Here is a 16,590-nt window from a genome sequence, read left to right as displayed (position 1 = left end):
GTGCTTATAAGACACAAAAACAATTTTCCAGGTTAATGGTTTGACAGAGTTAAATTATGCAGTTTTAGTGTCTTGAGAAGTACCTAAGAGTGATCAGCAGGTGGAAGCTGTTTTGCTTGATTGATACCAGATCTTAGGAATCCATCCGTCTTATTTTATCTCAGCCCAAACCTTTTTGGAGTGTGTTACAAGAACCTACATCTCCTTTTTCTACACACTTGACTAATAGAAAGTATTCCTAGTAGTTTTAGTTTTTATGAAGGACTTTCAATAACTGCATTGGTAATTATATTAAAAATATAATCCCAGATTTGGATGAGAGGTTTTAGCACATGTACCAAGAAATCAATAACTTTGATTGTTTGTTTTTTTGAGTCTCTGTAATACAGTGTTTGTCCCTCAGTTTATGGTTTGTTGTAAAACCTTGCTTAGATTACATGTCATGTCAAATTGTAAAAAAAAAAAAAAAAAAAAAAAAAAAAAAAAAAACAAGTCATAACTCCAACTTCTCAGAATGTTTATTTTCAATGCAAATCAGGGTTAAAATTGAATTTAAATATAAAATTTAGATGAAAATGTCTGGGTTCAATGGGAAAAGTGTCAACAGAAGGCAGCTCTCAACAAAGAGGGAAAGAATGGGAAGCCGCAAAATGAACTTTTTTTGGAAATAAGCTGGACATTCAAAATGTTATGATATATATAAAAAAACACAGATGCAGTTAGTCATTATAAACCCCACCCCCATTTTATGCGTCCTCATATGCAATCAGTGCTATAGCTCTTTCCTTTATTCCTAGAACTGGTATATTCCACAAGGTTTCTGATTATCTTCACTCACTTGGAACATGATGTAACATCTTTTCCTGCAGTTTTGAAAAAGTAAACAAAAGTCCTTCAAAAATAAAATGCCACATTTTGTGTTCTACTATTACATATACAGTATATATATATTTATAAATACATACATAAATATCTTACATGTACATCCAATTTTGAAAAGGGGGTAAAGAGAGAACCCAAAAGACTTATGAGGACTTGTGGAGGTGGGGTAGGGAGCAGGCGCTCAGGCCTAACGTTTCACTATGAGGGTAGTGTGTTTTTTTCAATTTGTCTTTCTGTTTTAGCCCTACACAAACGAACAATCACGCACACGTACACGCAGCCGCAACATTCCTCAATTGGCCCAGTAGGGGGAGCTGCCGTAACTGGACTTGCTGCCTTGTGGTTTCTGCTGCATGCTGCTGGATTGACTACGTTGTCCAGGGCCCCCCTGCACAAAAAGTGACTCTCATTAGTCCAACAGGGTTAATGGGTGTATGCGTGACAACTTTACAAATACAACAGAAGCTTGAAAAAAAATAAAATAAATGTCTGTCCTCTGCTGTAAATGTAATCAAATCTGGTCGGGACTGGCTCACTGGTTTTCTGAGCAAAACATGGTGAAGCTGGTCATTAAAGAAAACCCTAAATGAGGCACAGATTTTATACAAGGAACCGACCACAGCTTACCTGTCCATCCTGTGTCAGGTGATGGTGCAGCAGCTGAGAGTGGGGCTGTTGGTGTGGAGGCAGGATGTGCAGGAAGGGACCGTGGGCATAGCCTGGAGCTCCCCCAGGATTCAGGGGACCTGTTCCTCCGAGTGCAGAAGGTAGGCTAAAAGGAGGAGGTGTTCCAGTGTGAAAGCCCTGTTTGTCGAATGACTGCAAAAAACAAAGCCAGGAGAACACAGGAGAGTGGGAACATGGTGTGAAGTAGGTTTTAAAATCAAAAGAACAGTTATACAGGACTGTACTAAAGTTCACGGCAGTAAACATTGCAACTATTGATGCTCTTAAATTAAATCATTTAATCTAACGGCCGTCATTTAATAAAAAGATCACCTGTGTTTTACTGTAGATTGAAACTCCCATCTCAGCCACTCCTCCACTGGTACCTGACGCAGAAAGTCCTGGAGCTAAGAGAAGAATGAGGTGGAGGAGAGGAGGTAAAGACAGGTTGAAATAAAAGAGATGGAGAGAGAGAGAGAGAGAGAGAGAGAAAAAACAATAAAGAATGTAAAATTCAACAGAAAGAAAACACATTGCTCTCTGTTTTGTGATTTGATCATTTCAGAGAATGGATGCTTATTTTCACTGTTAGTTTAAGGGGACCAGCCAGAATGGAGAAGCATTTTAAGTGAGGAGGCACCAGGGCATGTTTCTCACTTTTCACCGTCTGGCAGTTTGTATTAATGTGCACATTGGGGTGCAGTCACACACATGCAAATACACACCTATGTCCAGAACACTCTTGACAGTAGAATCATCTGCAATTGTGAGTAAATCAATTTTCCCACAGCAAAGGAAACGCCCGTTGACTGTGTGTGGTATCACATTGTGCACATGTGTTGTGTATGTACCTTTCCCTGGGCCGCTGCCCGCTGACTTGGCCTGTGACTGGGCAGAGCCTCCGTACCCTCCCTTACTGTACTCCCCAGCGTGGGCTTGAGACAGGTCATCAAAGGCTGAAGGAGGTGGAGGAGGAACAGCAGAGAAGAAGAAAAAAGAAGCAGAACCAGCAGAGAGGGAGGGGTAGTGAGAAATCGATGGGGAATAGGTGAGGTGTAGAGAAAGGAGCATAGGAGAGAGAGGCAGTAAGGTAACCTGACTACAATGGAAGCTGCTATATTGAGTTGTGCCCATCTTCAGCAGGGGGTTTGAGCTACGCATGCAGCACAAGCTGAAAAAGTAACACACAGGCCCCACTCCACATACAGTACATGCATGTAAATGTATAAATAGTTGGATTTTTCCCAATTTCCTCTCGTTACATACCTCAGTTCTAATGAGGTTCACGTATTACCACCAAGTCTCACACAGTTCACAATAAAAAAAAAAAAAAATCAGACAGACATTTAGGCTAAAAAATCACCTATTTCATAAACATAAACAAATGAGAATGTTTAAGTTGTTGGTGTTACATTAGAGATTCGGACAAAATGCCAGTCTGAATTTGTTCTAAGATCACATCTGTATTCGATTGAGAATGTCTGGCATGTTATGAGAAAAATAGAATAAAAAAATAGCACACTGTTAAACGACAAGAATAAGTATTAAAAAAATTCTACTCCTCAGCTCTCAACATTTACACATTAAAACGAGAAAGAAATGTGACCATGTCCTTATTAGTAGGGAGACTAAGAACCAAAACAAATGGGATCCAGTCTGAGATTTAAATTTCCTATTTAGTTTTTTTCTACCACCCTCTGTTTTCTAGACTTTTCTTTAGCTTTTTGAATTCCAATCTTGCAGAAATTATTTTGTTCTTACACCTTTAAAAAAAATTTAAACTTTTTTCTGGATTTTGGATTTGTTATTAGAAATAAAAAACTTCAAATAATTTTTTAACCTAGCTGCTAGTTACTTGAAAACAAAAATCAGAGCAGTGACCTGAACTGCCCTTCAGGATAATCCTCAGCTCACCTGTACCGTAAGCATGCTGTCCATAACTTGGCTGATGCTGTTGGTGGAACTGGTTGGAGGGGTTGGCCAGACCCATTGCAGGTTGTTTAGCAGAAGCAGGAGGAACAAACACGGTAGGGCCATACTGGAAGGCTGAAGGCACCCCTGGCACACCAGCATAGTATGGCAGACCTGTGGATGACCAGTTAGAAACACTCAAGACCAAGGGATTCAAGTTTGGCACTAATGTTGTCATATTCTATAATTCATCAAAGAATAAGAAGTCAACCTTTGTTTATCATTCTTATAAAAGTCATTTCTCACCAGTGTATCCATAGCCAGGTGGTAGAGGGGGGTTTAGGAAGGCCTGATTTTGAGTCTGCTGACCCTGGCTCTGTCCTGTGCCCTGACTTTGTGTTCCCGCCTGTGGTGTCTGCTGTGGCTGTGACTGCACCCCAACTGTAGGCAAGCTCGTTGGTGGAGCTGGAGATGATGAGTCATTCCTACCAAACTTTGTTGCTTCACCTGGACAGTAGAAGAAAAGGCTTTAATGTTGTTTAGATTAACATAAAGTCATAAGTTAAAAGTTAGATGTCACTAGTAGACATCAATTACAACTGAACGAAAGGTTGACTTACCAGAGTACGGATTGTTGGCTAAGCCATCTCTTCCAGGCATAGCAGCTGTTGTACCAGGGAATGTTACACCATAGTAGTCCTTGGTAGGACATAAATAAAGTATTACTTTATTTGATAAGATACTAAATTAAGCAAAATATGATTCCAGTGGGAATAAAAACCAAATTATTAACAAACAAATTTGCTACAATGACAAAACAAATGAGACTCACCATAGGAAGACGGGACTGCAGCATTTGCAAGTCCTCATATCCATAGATCTGCTGTTAAAATATAAACATTTATGAAAAAGATTAAATTGCAGCATTATTTCCTATTCAGTTGGAACCAACTATAGATCAAAAGAAAAAAATGCTTCACAAAGAATAGTTCCTGTCATGATTACAGCACCTTTTGACTCATAGTACATACTACAGAAAATTCCAAGAGAGAACAAAACAATGTCCCCAAGTACAGTGGACCCTCGGTTGTCAATTTGAGTCACTGCCAAAATTTGTAACAAACTATTGCCCTGTTATCTGATTGTGCCGATATTTCTTGCCTTGTGCTATTTCTTCTATTTCATAAATTACCATGGAAAAGAAAAATGCTGAGAATAACTACAGAAGTGAAGAAAGACATTATACCAAAGCATGAGAATGGCGCTCGTGTTTCAGATCTGGCTTTACGGTATGGCTTAGAAAAGCCGTCAATATGTACCATCATTAAGGAAGCAATAAAAGAAGCTAAGGTTGCCAAATGAGTGATTGTGATCACCAAGCAAAGATCTCAGGCATTAGAAGAAGTGGAAAAGTTGCTACTGATTTGGATCAATGAAAAGCAGTTGGCCGGAGAAAGTGACAAAAAACGACTCCTTAGCACCGGTAACGATGAATGAAATTGCTTTTCCTATTTATAGCTTTATTCTTTATACAGTTGTGTTTATCTTTATTGTTACATCTACTTATTTTCATTGGTTTCGTGTATGAACCTGTTCACAAAATACTTGTGAAAAAGTTTAAATGAGCAACCGTCCAGGGTCCAGGAACGGATTAATCCATTTTACATTGATGCCTATAAGGAAAGTTGTTTCATTTTTCAAAGTTTTTGTTCACAAACGGCCTTAAGGAACAAACCAAGGTTCCACTGTATAGGTAATGATATATAATGATCTTTCATTTCTCTCTGGATTTTCTAATACTTTTTTATTTTTGTTTGTTTAGTTGTTGTTGGAACACCTGGTTTAATTGACAATTAAATAATGACTCGTAAATCAGTTGATTAAGACTTGACAATACAACACTAGACCCTTTAAAGACCAATTGGACAAAAACAGAATAGCATTATTACCGTGTAGGCTGGGAGCAAGCCATTAGGCCCCATGATGTACTGGTTTGCAAGGAGAGGTGGAACGCCTTGAGCTAAATTCGGAGGAGCTTTACCTACGACAGAAAATATGTGAGACTTAAAATAAAAAAAACACAACATTAACCTTATAAAAAAGATTTTTATTAATGTTAATTTGACCTACCAGAGGTGGTGGTGAGCAGTGGTGCTGTACGGCTGCCTGGAGCTGAAAGTGTGGAATTTGTTCCATTTGGAATTAGTCCTGGAGCTCCAGAAGGGTGAAGACCATTGGTGGTGGAACTGCTCACAGGCAGAGAAGCTGATGAACTGGGATTGACAGCTTGACTGGATGATAATGGGTAAGCATGGAGGTTTCCACTACTGATACTGCTCTCCTCATGGTTTATCTGTTTGTTAAAAGATGGCATGTTATTGTGTGAATGGCTAGAGGCTAAAAAGTGTGCGGTAGTCTTGTGTGGTGCCACCACCACGAAATCACAGCAAGTCAAGAGTTAAAGCCTTTCTAAAGGTTTCACTCTGACCTCTACCACTGTATAACCCTTCCTTAGCATGCATGTATTATTTTTTTACTTACTGTCATGGAGGAACTTGTTGTGAGAGCTGATCCAATGGTTTGAGTACTGGTAACATGACTAAAGACAGAGTGTGAAGAGATACATTATAACAAATTACATTTATATATTGGGTTGTGACCTCTTACTCCCTCTACAACAAATAGCATGCCAAATAAATATAATTCATAATAAATATGCTATTTTGAGTAGATTTAGAACCTACCTGCCGAGTGAGGGATTTTGGGTCGAGTGTGAAGGCGTGGCTGCAGGGGCCGGGATGTGATGAGCAGAGCCACTTTCACTCACCATTACAGGGCAGTCTTTTTTCTCTGTTCTTGTGGATGGTGGCATGACTAATTAAAGAAAAAGAATTGACAGTTTTATTTCAAGTTAAAAAGAAACGGTAAAGAAAATCATTCCAGCAAGGGTTTTTATTTTGACCATGCTCTTAATCAGTTACTCAATGGTTGTATTTTTTTTAAATATCTAAATGTACTTACGGTCCTGTGCACTTGCTACTTTCATCCCATTGTAGCCATTCTACAAGAGGAAAATATAATGATTCAGTATTAATTGGTAAACATTTTCTCAGCAATAATGGAGGAACCACACAATTGTCAGCTTCATTCTCTCTTTTGGAACATGCAAGCAAACAGCAGAAGAGCCATTCTCACTGTTAGAGCTCCACCAGTGGCTGATGTGACATCTTTGCCCTGTGAAAAGACCAGATGTGGTGGGATGGACCTCTGGCTGTTGTTATCCATACGACTTGCTAAGGTAGGGGCTGCAGAGGAGACAGGGGCTCCGTTACTGGGAAGACCCAGCGAGGGTGAGTGTGTAGCACTGGGTAGACCCAGAGATGGTGAGGGGAAGCTGTGGTCCGAGGGTAAACTGGACAAACTGCTCACATGCTCACTGTTCAACGGGATCAAGAAACGGGACAAGAAAACGTCAAGAGAGCAAATTATGAAATTATGCCTTAAATGGATGTTATCACAAAAACTGACAAGCATTGAGTGGCACAAACCTAACAGACACTGGCTTTGAGAAGAGGCTGATCTGTGGCTGCTGTGTGGATACGGCAGTTGGAACAGACATGGAGATCGGCGCTGGGGCCTGGGTGGATGCTGCTTGTTCCCTGGACAGGTCACTGTGTGGCACCTCTGCCGATCCACTACTAGCTTCAGACCCAAAATCAAGAGCTCCAAACTGAACATTCAATCCAGACATATCTGTTGAGCCGGGCATCTCCACCGCTGTCAATGGGATCTAAGTTGAAAAAGTCTTTTCAGACGTCTGTTTATTTCCCCATAAATGGTTAAGTGGACCACCATAAGTGGAGCAAACCTTTGAGAGTAGGGGAACTTTGCGTCTCTGTGCCTTTAGCTGCCGCTGTGGGGCTTCCATAGTGGTCAGTTCCATTCCTGGCAGCTTTGCTCCAGAAGAAGGTCCATCTCGTATTGTAGGGGCAGAGGATTCATGACCTGAGGGGATTTAAAGGAGAAGGGAGTAACTTAAAATGGCTCTAAAATGGCTCTTTAACCATTTGGTGTAATGAATGAATTCCCACCTTGTGGTGTATGTGACCCAGACATACTCAGAACATCTGGGGTGAAAAGGACGGTGGGTTGTTGTTGTTGTTGCCTCTGCGTTAGCTGGCTGAGCACAGGTGATGGTTCCGGCTGCTGCTTCATCTCCACTGTAGAGATAGGGCGAATACATGTATAGTAAAAAACATTCAAGTTAAATATACTGTGTCTGTACATTTCACTTCAAGATGAACTCACATGGTTGGGTCATGACTGAGACATTTTCTGCTCTTTGAACTTTGAGATCTAGAGGGGGGAAAGAGGGAGGAGCGGGACTTTGCATTGGAGCTGGTCCTACATCTTTGGGAACATTACTGCTGCTACTCGGGTAGGCTATTGTCTGATTTGCCCTCTGACCAAGCCGAGTCCCGTTCAGCTGTTCAGATGTCCTCATGTCTGACGCAGGTGTTGTCTTCAGAGCATTCAGAGAGCCAAATCCAGAACCAAGGACTGATGACTAAAAAAAACACCATGAACAGAACTACATTAAATACTTCTTCTTTTGTACATCATGTGTATAAACATGATCTGAAAAATATTGTGAGTGTGTATATGTGGAGTCTGTACCAGAGCAGCATGTGCATAGGTGGTATTAGCAGAGGCGACATGGGCGTAACTGTTGGCTGTGGCATGTGCATAGCTCTGCATTGCAGGTCGACCATTATGATGGGAATTGGTAAACACCAGACTTTGGCCCAAACTCTCTGCTGAGGGGCCGTCAACAACCGCCCCCAATTCAGAGTCCATAGAACCAGCAGCCACTCCAGCCTTTGGAAGTAGGCCAGCCAGGTCCACACTTAAAGTGATCAAAACAACAGGAGGAAAATGATGTAGGGTTGAAAGACCAACAAAGGGTTAGTTGGTCAAAAATAAACATTTGTACTAAAGCTTCCTTTGGTCTTAAAATCAAAAATGTATTCATCTGGTGATTAAAAATGAGTTCAGGTGTAAACATCATACTTGTGTCCAGGTGTGTTGTGATTTCCTAAAGCAGAAGAGGCAGTGAAAACTTTGGTCTCAGACAACTGTAGAACATGAAAAGAAAAAAATCATTAGATAAAGTTTCAAATCTGTTTATAAGAAGTATCTATAAGAAAAACATCTTTAAAATAAATTTGGACCTACATCCTCAATCCAGTCTTCTGTCCATTCTTCAACATTGCCTCCACACACAAAAAAAAAAAAAAAAAGACAGTGATGTATACTGAAAATCTATACAATTTCATTTCTTGCTTATATGTTTAAGACTGATTTGACCAATTGACAGAATGGAATGTTTACTGGTGGGTGTAAACCCCTTAAAGAATGATCACTTAAAATACAACATATTTTTATTAAATTTATTACCAGGTGCCTCAGCAGCCTCATTGCCTTCTCCCTCCCATGTGTCTTGTTGCGCTCCAAAATTAGCCGTGTAGTCGGCAGGGTTGAAGGTGCTTAAAGAAGAGATAGGTGAAAGAAGACATTAAAAGAAGCAAGGCATTTTTAAACAAATATTTTCCAATTTAATAATAAAACATTTCATGGTTTCTTTCCTTTGGAGATAAAATTTTGTAATCCTATCCTCTAAGTGTTGTGTAATTACCACCAGACATTCTTACCCCATTCCTTGGGAGGAAAACCTGTTGCCAGCAGCTGCTCTTCCTCTTCCACGACCACTTAGCCCTGAGGAGGCAAACAAAACAACCAAATGACCTCTGGTGACCTTAAGCTGCCAATGCTGTTTACGTTGGTAAAGTTACACTTTAGTCAATAAATTTCAATGGGAACAGGACCTGTTGAACCTGTGTTTACCATATTTACTGCTATTGTATTTAGATGAATGAGGAACAAGTTGTCTTAATTCGATGTTGGAAAATAGACTTATTTATTTCCTACTGACATCCTACATCAACGTATTTTTTCTTCTTTTAACATTTCTTCATACACTCAGTTGAGTATTTACATTTTTACACACAGTGAAACACCTACATGAACAAAGCATATTCTAGACATGTTCAGAAAATCACTGCTCTATAAAACTGCAGTCAAAATAGAATGCATCAAATACATTAGCGCAACATACAAAATGCTTCAAAACCAAATTATGGGATTTGCAAAACATACTGACAACTTGGTTATCACTACAACATCAATGTTTTTAGTAATAACATCTCATGTACAACTCAAATTGTTTATAAAGATACTCCCTGGAGTTTTGCAATCTTTTCAAAAACTATTTTTTCCTATTGACCTATTTTGTAAAATTTTGAAGTATTACATTTATAAAAAAAAGGATGTAAAAAATATTTAAATTCTTGATTAACAAGAAAACTTCAAAACGTACTGTTTTTATATCTGATAATGTAAGTACAATAGTTGATTTATGATTAAAGCTCAGCAGTTCCTGGGTTCATCTGTCACATTAAGCTGCAGGGACTGCAGTATATAGGACTAATTCAAAGATAATTTTTTAAAGCTAAATAGAAACACGATTCAGACACGAAAGGACTTGAAAATGTCCATTCAAACAGTATATACCAAGGGTTAGTCTTTTGGTATGATGACAACAAAGAAGTGCAACGAAGAAGACATCTTACTGCACACAACTCACCTCTGCCCCTTCCTCTGTGTCCACGGTCCCCACCCCTCTCTCCAGGAGCTACATCCATCCCATTTTCTTCTATCCGACCTGTAATCATACAGGAAAAAACATACAGTAAGTGTTGCTGCTATAAAAACATTGAAGACAGTTTCAGAAGAGACTGTTAAACAAGTGATGACTAACAAACAAGATAATTCTCTTCTTTTTTTTTACAGTATAAAGCAGCACATTCTTGGTCTTTTTCACACCTTCACGGCCTCGGCTATTGCCTCGGCCCCTCCTATTAGAATTTCCACGTCCACGACTGGCCTCCCTCTCGCCTGCCTTTTTCTCCCTACTTTCCTTTATCTCTGAGGTTCCTCCATCTTTCCCAAGGTTGCGCTTCTTTCCCACAGTCTCCCAGGAGGTCTAACAGAGGTCAGAAAAATTGCATTTTAGTAAGATGGGTTGCTTTTGTAACCCATGGAAAAACAAAGAAATGATTTACTAAAGCTAATGAACACAGTCACATGAATTGACTTACCACATCAGACTTGCTCTCCAGTAGGAAGTTAATGGCTCTGTTTACATCTCCATTGCAATCATGGAGGGCTACCATGCCCTCATCTTGAGTCTTCCCAGTAACCTCAATTAACTAAGAATCAGAACAAAGAAATTACAAAAGATGATTGTACAATTGAAACATTGTCTGTGTCTAAGCAGTTTAAGACTGCATGTTGTTAGAATAAGCATTTGTTTGAAATTGACAAATGCAAGTGTTTATTACCAGTTTGACCTTGTCCTCAAAGTCAGCATCATTTTTGTCGGAGATCATCTGGGCCAGGCGAATCTGTTCGGCTGTTGCCTTAAAAAGTTCAATAAAAAACTATGAGACTTAAACATAATTTGGTCAAAGATGTTTCACATTGTGCATTAAAGGTGTTGCTTATGGTGTAAAGTTTGTTTTCTCAAATCCAAAACTACTTTTGATAAACCAATGATAGCAGCCTGTGCCTTTAGTGTTGAGCTGGTTTTGGGCTGCTCAACATAAATCTTTTGCTTCATTATCACACTCACACATCAGCTTGAAAAACAAATGCCGTCACACTGGTGTAAAATTTTAAATAATTTATAAAAACGTTTAAAATAAAGCCCTCACCTGTATCTGTTTTTGTGGCTGTGTTGTTTGTGTGGTGTTGGGCAGCGCTCTGTCCCTCGTTGCTCGGGCTTGATTGCTGACCACTGAAGTCATCATATACAGTATATACAAAACAATGTATGTACAAAATAGAAAAATCTGAAAGATAGGAAATGGGGTGATTTGATTAATCATTTATATTGACAGTAATATCATTTCTTATAAAATACATTACTGCTGACATACATTGTCAGTACAGTTTCCTGAATAAGCACACCAAGGCTCACTGTTGTGAAGTATACCATGTAAGACTATAACCCCCCATCTGTTGCCCACACCTCCCTGGTTAAATTTAGCAAGTCAAGAAGGGACTGTCCAAGTGTCAGTTTACAGGCCTCTATCAGTATCACACACAAAAACAACCACAGGTATACAGCACTGTCTGCTACTGGCAATGTAAAACAGCGTTTTCATCTAAGTGACAGAAGGCGAGAGAATCAGCATGCTAGCATTTAATTTAAAATGAGACATTAACACAAAGGAGGCGGGGTTTGTGTTCCAACCAAAACGACGATGAGGGAAAGTTCAACTGAGACATAAATTACGACATAAAGATACTTAAATTACATAAACTAACTGATGTTTATTATGTTATACAACAGATTAAGTATAGAAAACAATAAATGAGTTCAACTCACTTTGAGCAGAACAAATTACTTTCAAATTCAGACTGGACAAACAGGAAACCTAATAACCATGGGTGTGTTTTGGCGTTTTGGTCGTTTCAATTATGGAAAACCTTGAATGCATTTAATCATTCCTTCCACCCATACTCAATCATACTTGAATTAAAATGTGTCAATAATGCATAAAAACAGTATAAAATAAACATTACCAAACTCGCTTAAATGTATTTGCTCTATAAACATTTTACCATTTTATTCGGTACCAAAGAAACATCCAACAAAATACATCGCATTTCACATGGGCATCCAACTCTCGCTAGATTCTTAAAATGTGCATTTTATTTTTGAAGAGATAATCGTAATCTTATTTTGGAGAGCGACGGTAACATGACCCGCTTTGGCCAAAGCTCTTGCTAGCTACTAACCTTAGCAAAGCTAATCGCTCCTCTTTGTTCGGTTTGTGATTACCACCCTTCACATTTCTCAGCATATTTTGACAAATATGGCGACAATGACCCTTACATCGTGAAATTGACCGTCGATGTTATCGCCGTCCGCAGAACTCAATAGAAAAATCTAAGAGTTACACACAAGTATTGCGAGCGACAACATGTACCTTTTGTGTAAACGTAGTTAGCGATGGATGCTAACACAGCTACATTGGTAGAGAAAAGCACACGCATATTTGGTTCGAAACATTTGGGCCTTACTATTCAATACATTTATATAATTGTGATGATAAAAGGCATTTGGATTGCTCTGTTATACGGTCCACACTATGACATGTGCAGGCTGACACCGGTAAGTGAACGCATTCGTCCGCATACATTGCCAGAGCCGGATACTACACAAGTTAGCCAGCGGGGTAATTCGTTAGCTTAGCACCAAACAGGACAAAACTCTTCGCTGAGACGATATTGTTTTCTTTAAGCTAGTTTTTTACATTTACAATGATGTGTCTTTAATGTCCAAGCGGCTTTTAACATTAACAGAACCACATTTTTGCTTTCGTTTCCTTACCTGCTAACACGCTTCGCTCAGCCAGCAGCAGCAGATGCTGTCACGTGACCCCACCGCGCCGTTGTTCAACGTTGAGCAGATGACAGCACCAACCAAAACCCACCTGTTGGTCACGTGGTTTGACGTTCAATCCTAAACAAACGTGCGGGTGCATGTGACACTGGGATCGCGGTTAGCTGTGCCGTCTTAAAATCTAATATAAGTAGTAAAGTAATATGCTTTATATTCTTGGAAGAATATATTTCACAAATGCCCGAATAAGTTATTTTATTCAGAAGTTACATTGACAGACATGCTATACAGGTAATTTTACTAGCGATTAATAAGAGACCATGTATGTGGAAATTGTTGAAAATATGTTGAAACTAAATTTTATTCATTTCATTTCACATTAGGTTTTCACTTTGTAACCTGTCATGCTTAATCATTGAATTTATAAATAGTCATACAGCAGGGAACCAAAATGCATTTTGTGTTTTATGGTATATCTTTATATAAATGTTTTCAATGAGATCTTATAGTTAAAGTCCTGTGGCTACTGACTTTTAGGGATCGGTAAACATGGATGAAGTACTGTTCCACTTGAATAATATTTCACAATATACAAAACACCTAAATATTACCCAAATGTATTTAACATGTCTACTGTTAGAAAACTGAGACAACTGAAAATACAAATTACAAATCCATACTAAGGCAGACATTTTGCATCTTACATGTAAACAGTTAAATCCAGAGCAACTTGTCCAATACCAAAACAAAAACACAAAAGAAAAGAGAGAACTTTGAACATAATATTTTTGCAAAAATCATTGTCATCAAGTTGTCTCAAACGTATACATTTTTTAAAGAACAAACTGTGATGCACATGAATCTGTAATGAACTGTGTGCATATAAGTGATATTAATTGTTCAGGACACCCAACCCCCATATACCAGTAAAGCCCCCAAATCTTTTAATTATAGCCACTGACTTTGAAGCATTTCTTATGTGTATAAATAGCACATGGAGGTAAAAAAAAAAGGTTTGAGTCTAGTGTGCAGTTCTGGTCCACACTTTCCAGTTGTGGCCCAGTGACAGACAGATCAGCTTTGTTGTGCATGTGAAGTGTACATTCTGTTGGTGTTTCTGTGGCATTATTACAGATTAGATTGTTTATGCTGGACGAATCAGTTTCTCCTAAATCTTGGGCTGAATACGAAAGGGTTGTTGTGGAAGCACATGTAGAACATCTAAGCGAGGAGGAAGGAAACTTTGGTTCCACAACTGATATAGCTCGGAGTCTTTGACAGTTCTTAACTTCAGGCTTTGTCCAACCTAGGAATGAAAAACTGTTAGCAATTACATTTAGGAACAATTAGCATTATAACAGAATTTTCGAAAACTATAACTTACTCAGGTGGTCTTGTTTGACACAACTCACATCTTTTCCACCATATGAGTCATTTATATCACATGTTGGTTCAAATGCCAAAAGGCAAAAGGTCTTTGCTTTTGGTAGCTTTAAGGATGGAGTCATTTCTTCATTGTTGTCTTCAGTGAATCTCTCTGTTGTCTCTACATTCACTTCTTTTGTGACATCTTCATCCCAGAGGTACTGATTTTTCTGTTCCTCCTGAAGGAATGAGTCTGTGCCAACTTGCAGATCAACCTGAAACAAAAAGATGCTGAGAGGGTCCATGTTGTAGCTGACAGAATCTGAGTTGGTCTCAACCTGAGGTGAAACAGATAAACTGGCTTTGACCCTTGGACTGTTGTGTACCTGAGCAGGAGATGGACTATAGAGTAGTGTTTCAGATGCAGTGGAGAGAAATAGTTTGGTTGGCCCAGCATTTTAAATATTTTGCAGAGGAGAAGACAGAATGTTGGAAATTTGCCTGCTTTCTTTTGATTTAACAGAGACCTGGTTGTGTGTGTTTTGACTCAGAAGTGCGTTGGACAGTTCACAGCCTGGTGACAGTGGTCGCTCTGCAGGAGCTCACTGACAGGGGGACTCAAGAGGAGGATGTCTTTCTCCACCCTCTGCTGTGTCATCTGTGAGAATCAATCCTCCTCTGCCCTCCTCTCTTCTGTTTCCAGAATGAAAACTGTACAACTCTTGCGTGGCTACATTAGCAGGCGTTGCACCTGTGACTCTGTGTGATTGCTCAGTCCCTGCTGTCTCTACCAAGGCCCATCGATTCTGTCTCTCATCCCTCTCAGCTGTTTCCTCAGATGGCCTCTGTGTCTCCCTTTCATTTATATTCTGTGGCTCCCTTCCTTCACAATGGCTGTCATTTCTAGTCCAACTTAAAGATTAGTCAGCTTTCAAATTTATCCCACTAGCTGAAAAAGACAGTTGTCCACTAGGGCTGTCGGCCTCATCTCTGTAAACATCCAAAATATTTTCCAAACCCACATTCACCAGATCCGAAACAGAGAGTGGGGAATCCTGTTGCTGTACAGAAGTAACAGATGGAGGAGGAGACGAACAAATGGTGGCTGGATAAGAGGAAGAAAAGGATGGACAGGAAGAGGGTGACATTACATTTACAGAGGATGACACAGATTTGGGTGTAAACTGCTGCAGTTGCTGGTAGTACCATCTCAGATGTCGCTGCCGTTCTTTGTTCCTTTCACCAAACACATGTAAATTCCTTCTCGCTCGCTTTTCTATTGCACAGCACATGTCATTTTCACTTCCTTTGTTTCTAGTGTTTTGATGAGTCCCTCTCTTTTTAACAGATTCTGTTTGAGGTAATTATATTTGATGGTCAACATATCTCAGTGTGTTAAGTGCATGCTCTGTTGTGAAATAGCCAGGAGAAATGTTGGCAATCATACGTCATTGAATCACCAACAAATTAGTCTTTTAAAACCTAGAATAAGAACAATAAAGCAGCATGAAAACAATTGGGAATTTGTTTAAATTTGAGCTCCTATCTGAAACCAGTCATTTGTGTTGTTACCTGGGTGAGTTTGCTTTGTCTGAAAGGTGTGTGTGATTGCTCTTGATCCAGGGACTGGATACATTCTTTGAGCTTCAAATGAATAAAAAGTAAATACAATGATCCTTGTTTCTGTATTTCAGCGCTTTGTGTATGTTAACATATCTGGCTTATTGCTAAGAGACTTTGGTTTGTCTCAGCTCCTTCCATGCGACTGCGTCTGTCTTGTTATTTGGTGTCTGATGCCCTTTCACTTCCTGCCAGGTCTACAAACCACATACTGCAGACAGGAAAGACAGATATACATGTCTCATTTAGTCATTTAACACTATGTGAAATTATTTATTATAATAATCATATGTGACCATATCAAGTGATGGACATACACTATATTACCAAAAGTATTCGCTCACCTGCCTTGACTCATACTATGAACTGAAGTGCCATCCCATTCCTAACCCAGAGTTCAATGTGATGTCGGTCCACCTTTTGCAGCTATTACAGCTTCAACTCTTCTGGGAAGACTGTCCACAAGGTTGAGGAGAGTGTTTATAGGAATTTTTGACCATTCTTCCAAAAGCGCATTGGTGAGGTCACACACTGATGTTGGTGGAGAAGGCCTGGCTCTCAGTCTCCGCTCTAATTCATCCCAAAGGTGTTCTATCGGGTTCAGGTCAGGACTCTGT

The 16,590-nt window shown here is 39.4% G+C and overlaps 1 protein-coding gene across 4 annotated transcripts; it reads right to left on the bottom strand.

The window, feature by feature from the left end:
- Positions 1 to 497: 497 nt before the first annotated feature.
- On the bottom strand, positions 498 to 13,125 carry LOC103397519 (ubiquitin-associated protein 2-like). Of its 4 annotated transcripts, none has more exons than XM_025053249.1 (30): positions 12,977 to 13,125; positions 11,292 to 11,429; positions 10,920 to 10,997; positions 10,677 to 10,787; positions 10,402 to 10,561; positions 10,163 to 10,240; positions 9,171 to 9,234; positions 8,917 to 9,005; positions 8,695 to 8,732; positions 8,530 to 8,594; positions 8,137 to 8,365; positions 7,768 to 8,026; positions 7,551 to 7,679; positions 7,328 to 7,464; positions 7,008 to 7,249; positions 6,655 to 6,895; positions 6,481 to 6,520; positions 6,204 to 6,333; positions 6,001 to 6,058; positions 5,590 to 5,812; positions 5,409 to 5,500; positions 4,292 to 4,342; positions 4,080 to 4,158; positions 3,766 to 3,966; positions 3,463 to 3,633; positions 2,400 to 2,504; positions 2,274 to 2,306; positions 1,882 to 1,955; positions 1,510 to 1,701; positions 498 to 1,270 (listed from the first exon to the last, which is right to left on the bottom strand). In XM_025053249.1, exons 2-30 carry the CDS (start codon positions 11,385 to 11,387, stop codon positions 1,175 to 1,177), a joined length of 3,561 nt encoding a protein of 1,186 aa, XP_024909017.1. In that variant the 5' UTR covers positions 11,388 to 11,429; positions 12,977 to 13,125; the 3' UTR covers positions 498 to 1,174. The 4 variants fall into 4 exon arrangements, with proteins under 4 accessions (XP_024909017.1, XP_024909018.1, XP_008334031.1 ...); XM_025053250.1 differs by having other exon boundaries at positions 4,292 to 4,339; XM_008335809.3 differs by lacking the exon at positions 2,274 to 2,306.
- Positions 13,126 to 16,590: the final 3,465 nt, after the last annotated feature.

The sequence above is a fragment of the Cynoglossus semilaevis genome, chromosome Z (assembly GCF_000523025.1).
Source record: "Cynoglossus semilaevis isolate Cse_v1.0 chromosome Z, Cse_v1.0, whole genome shotgun sequence".
Lineage (NCBI taxonomy): Eukaryota > Metazoa > Chordata > Actinopteri > Pleuronectiformes > Cynoglossidae > Cynoglossus > Cynoglossus semilaevis.
The sequence above is the reverse complement of the archived record's forward strand: the minus strand, read 5'-3'. Positions and strand labels throughout refer to the sequence as shown.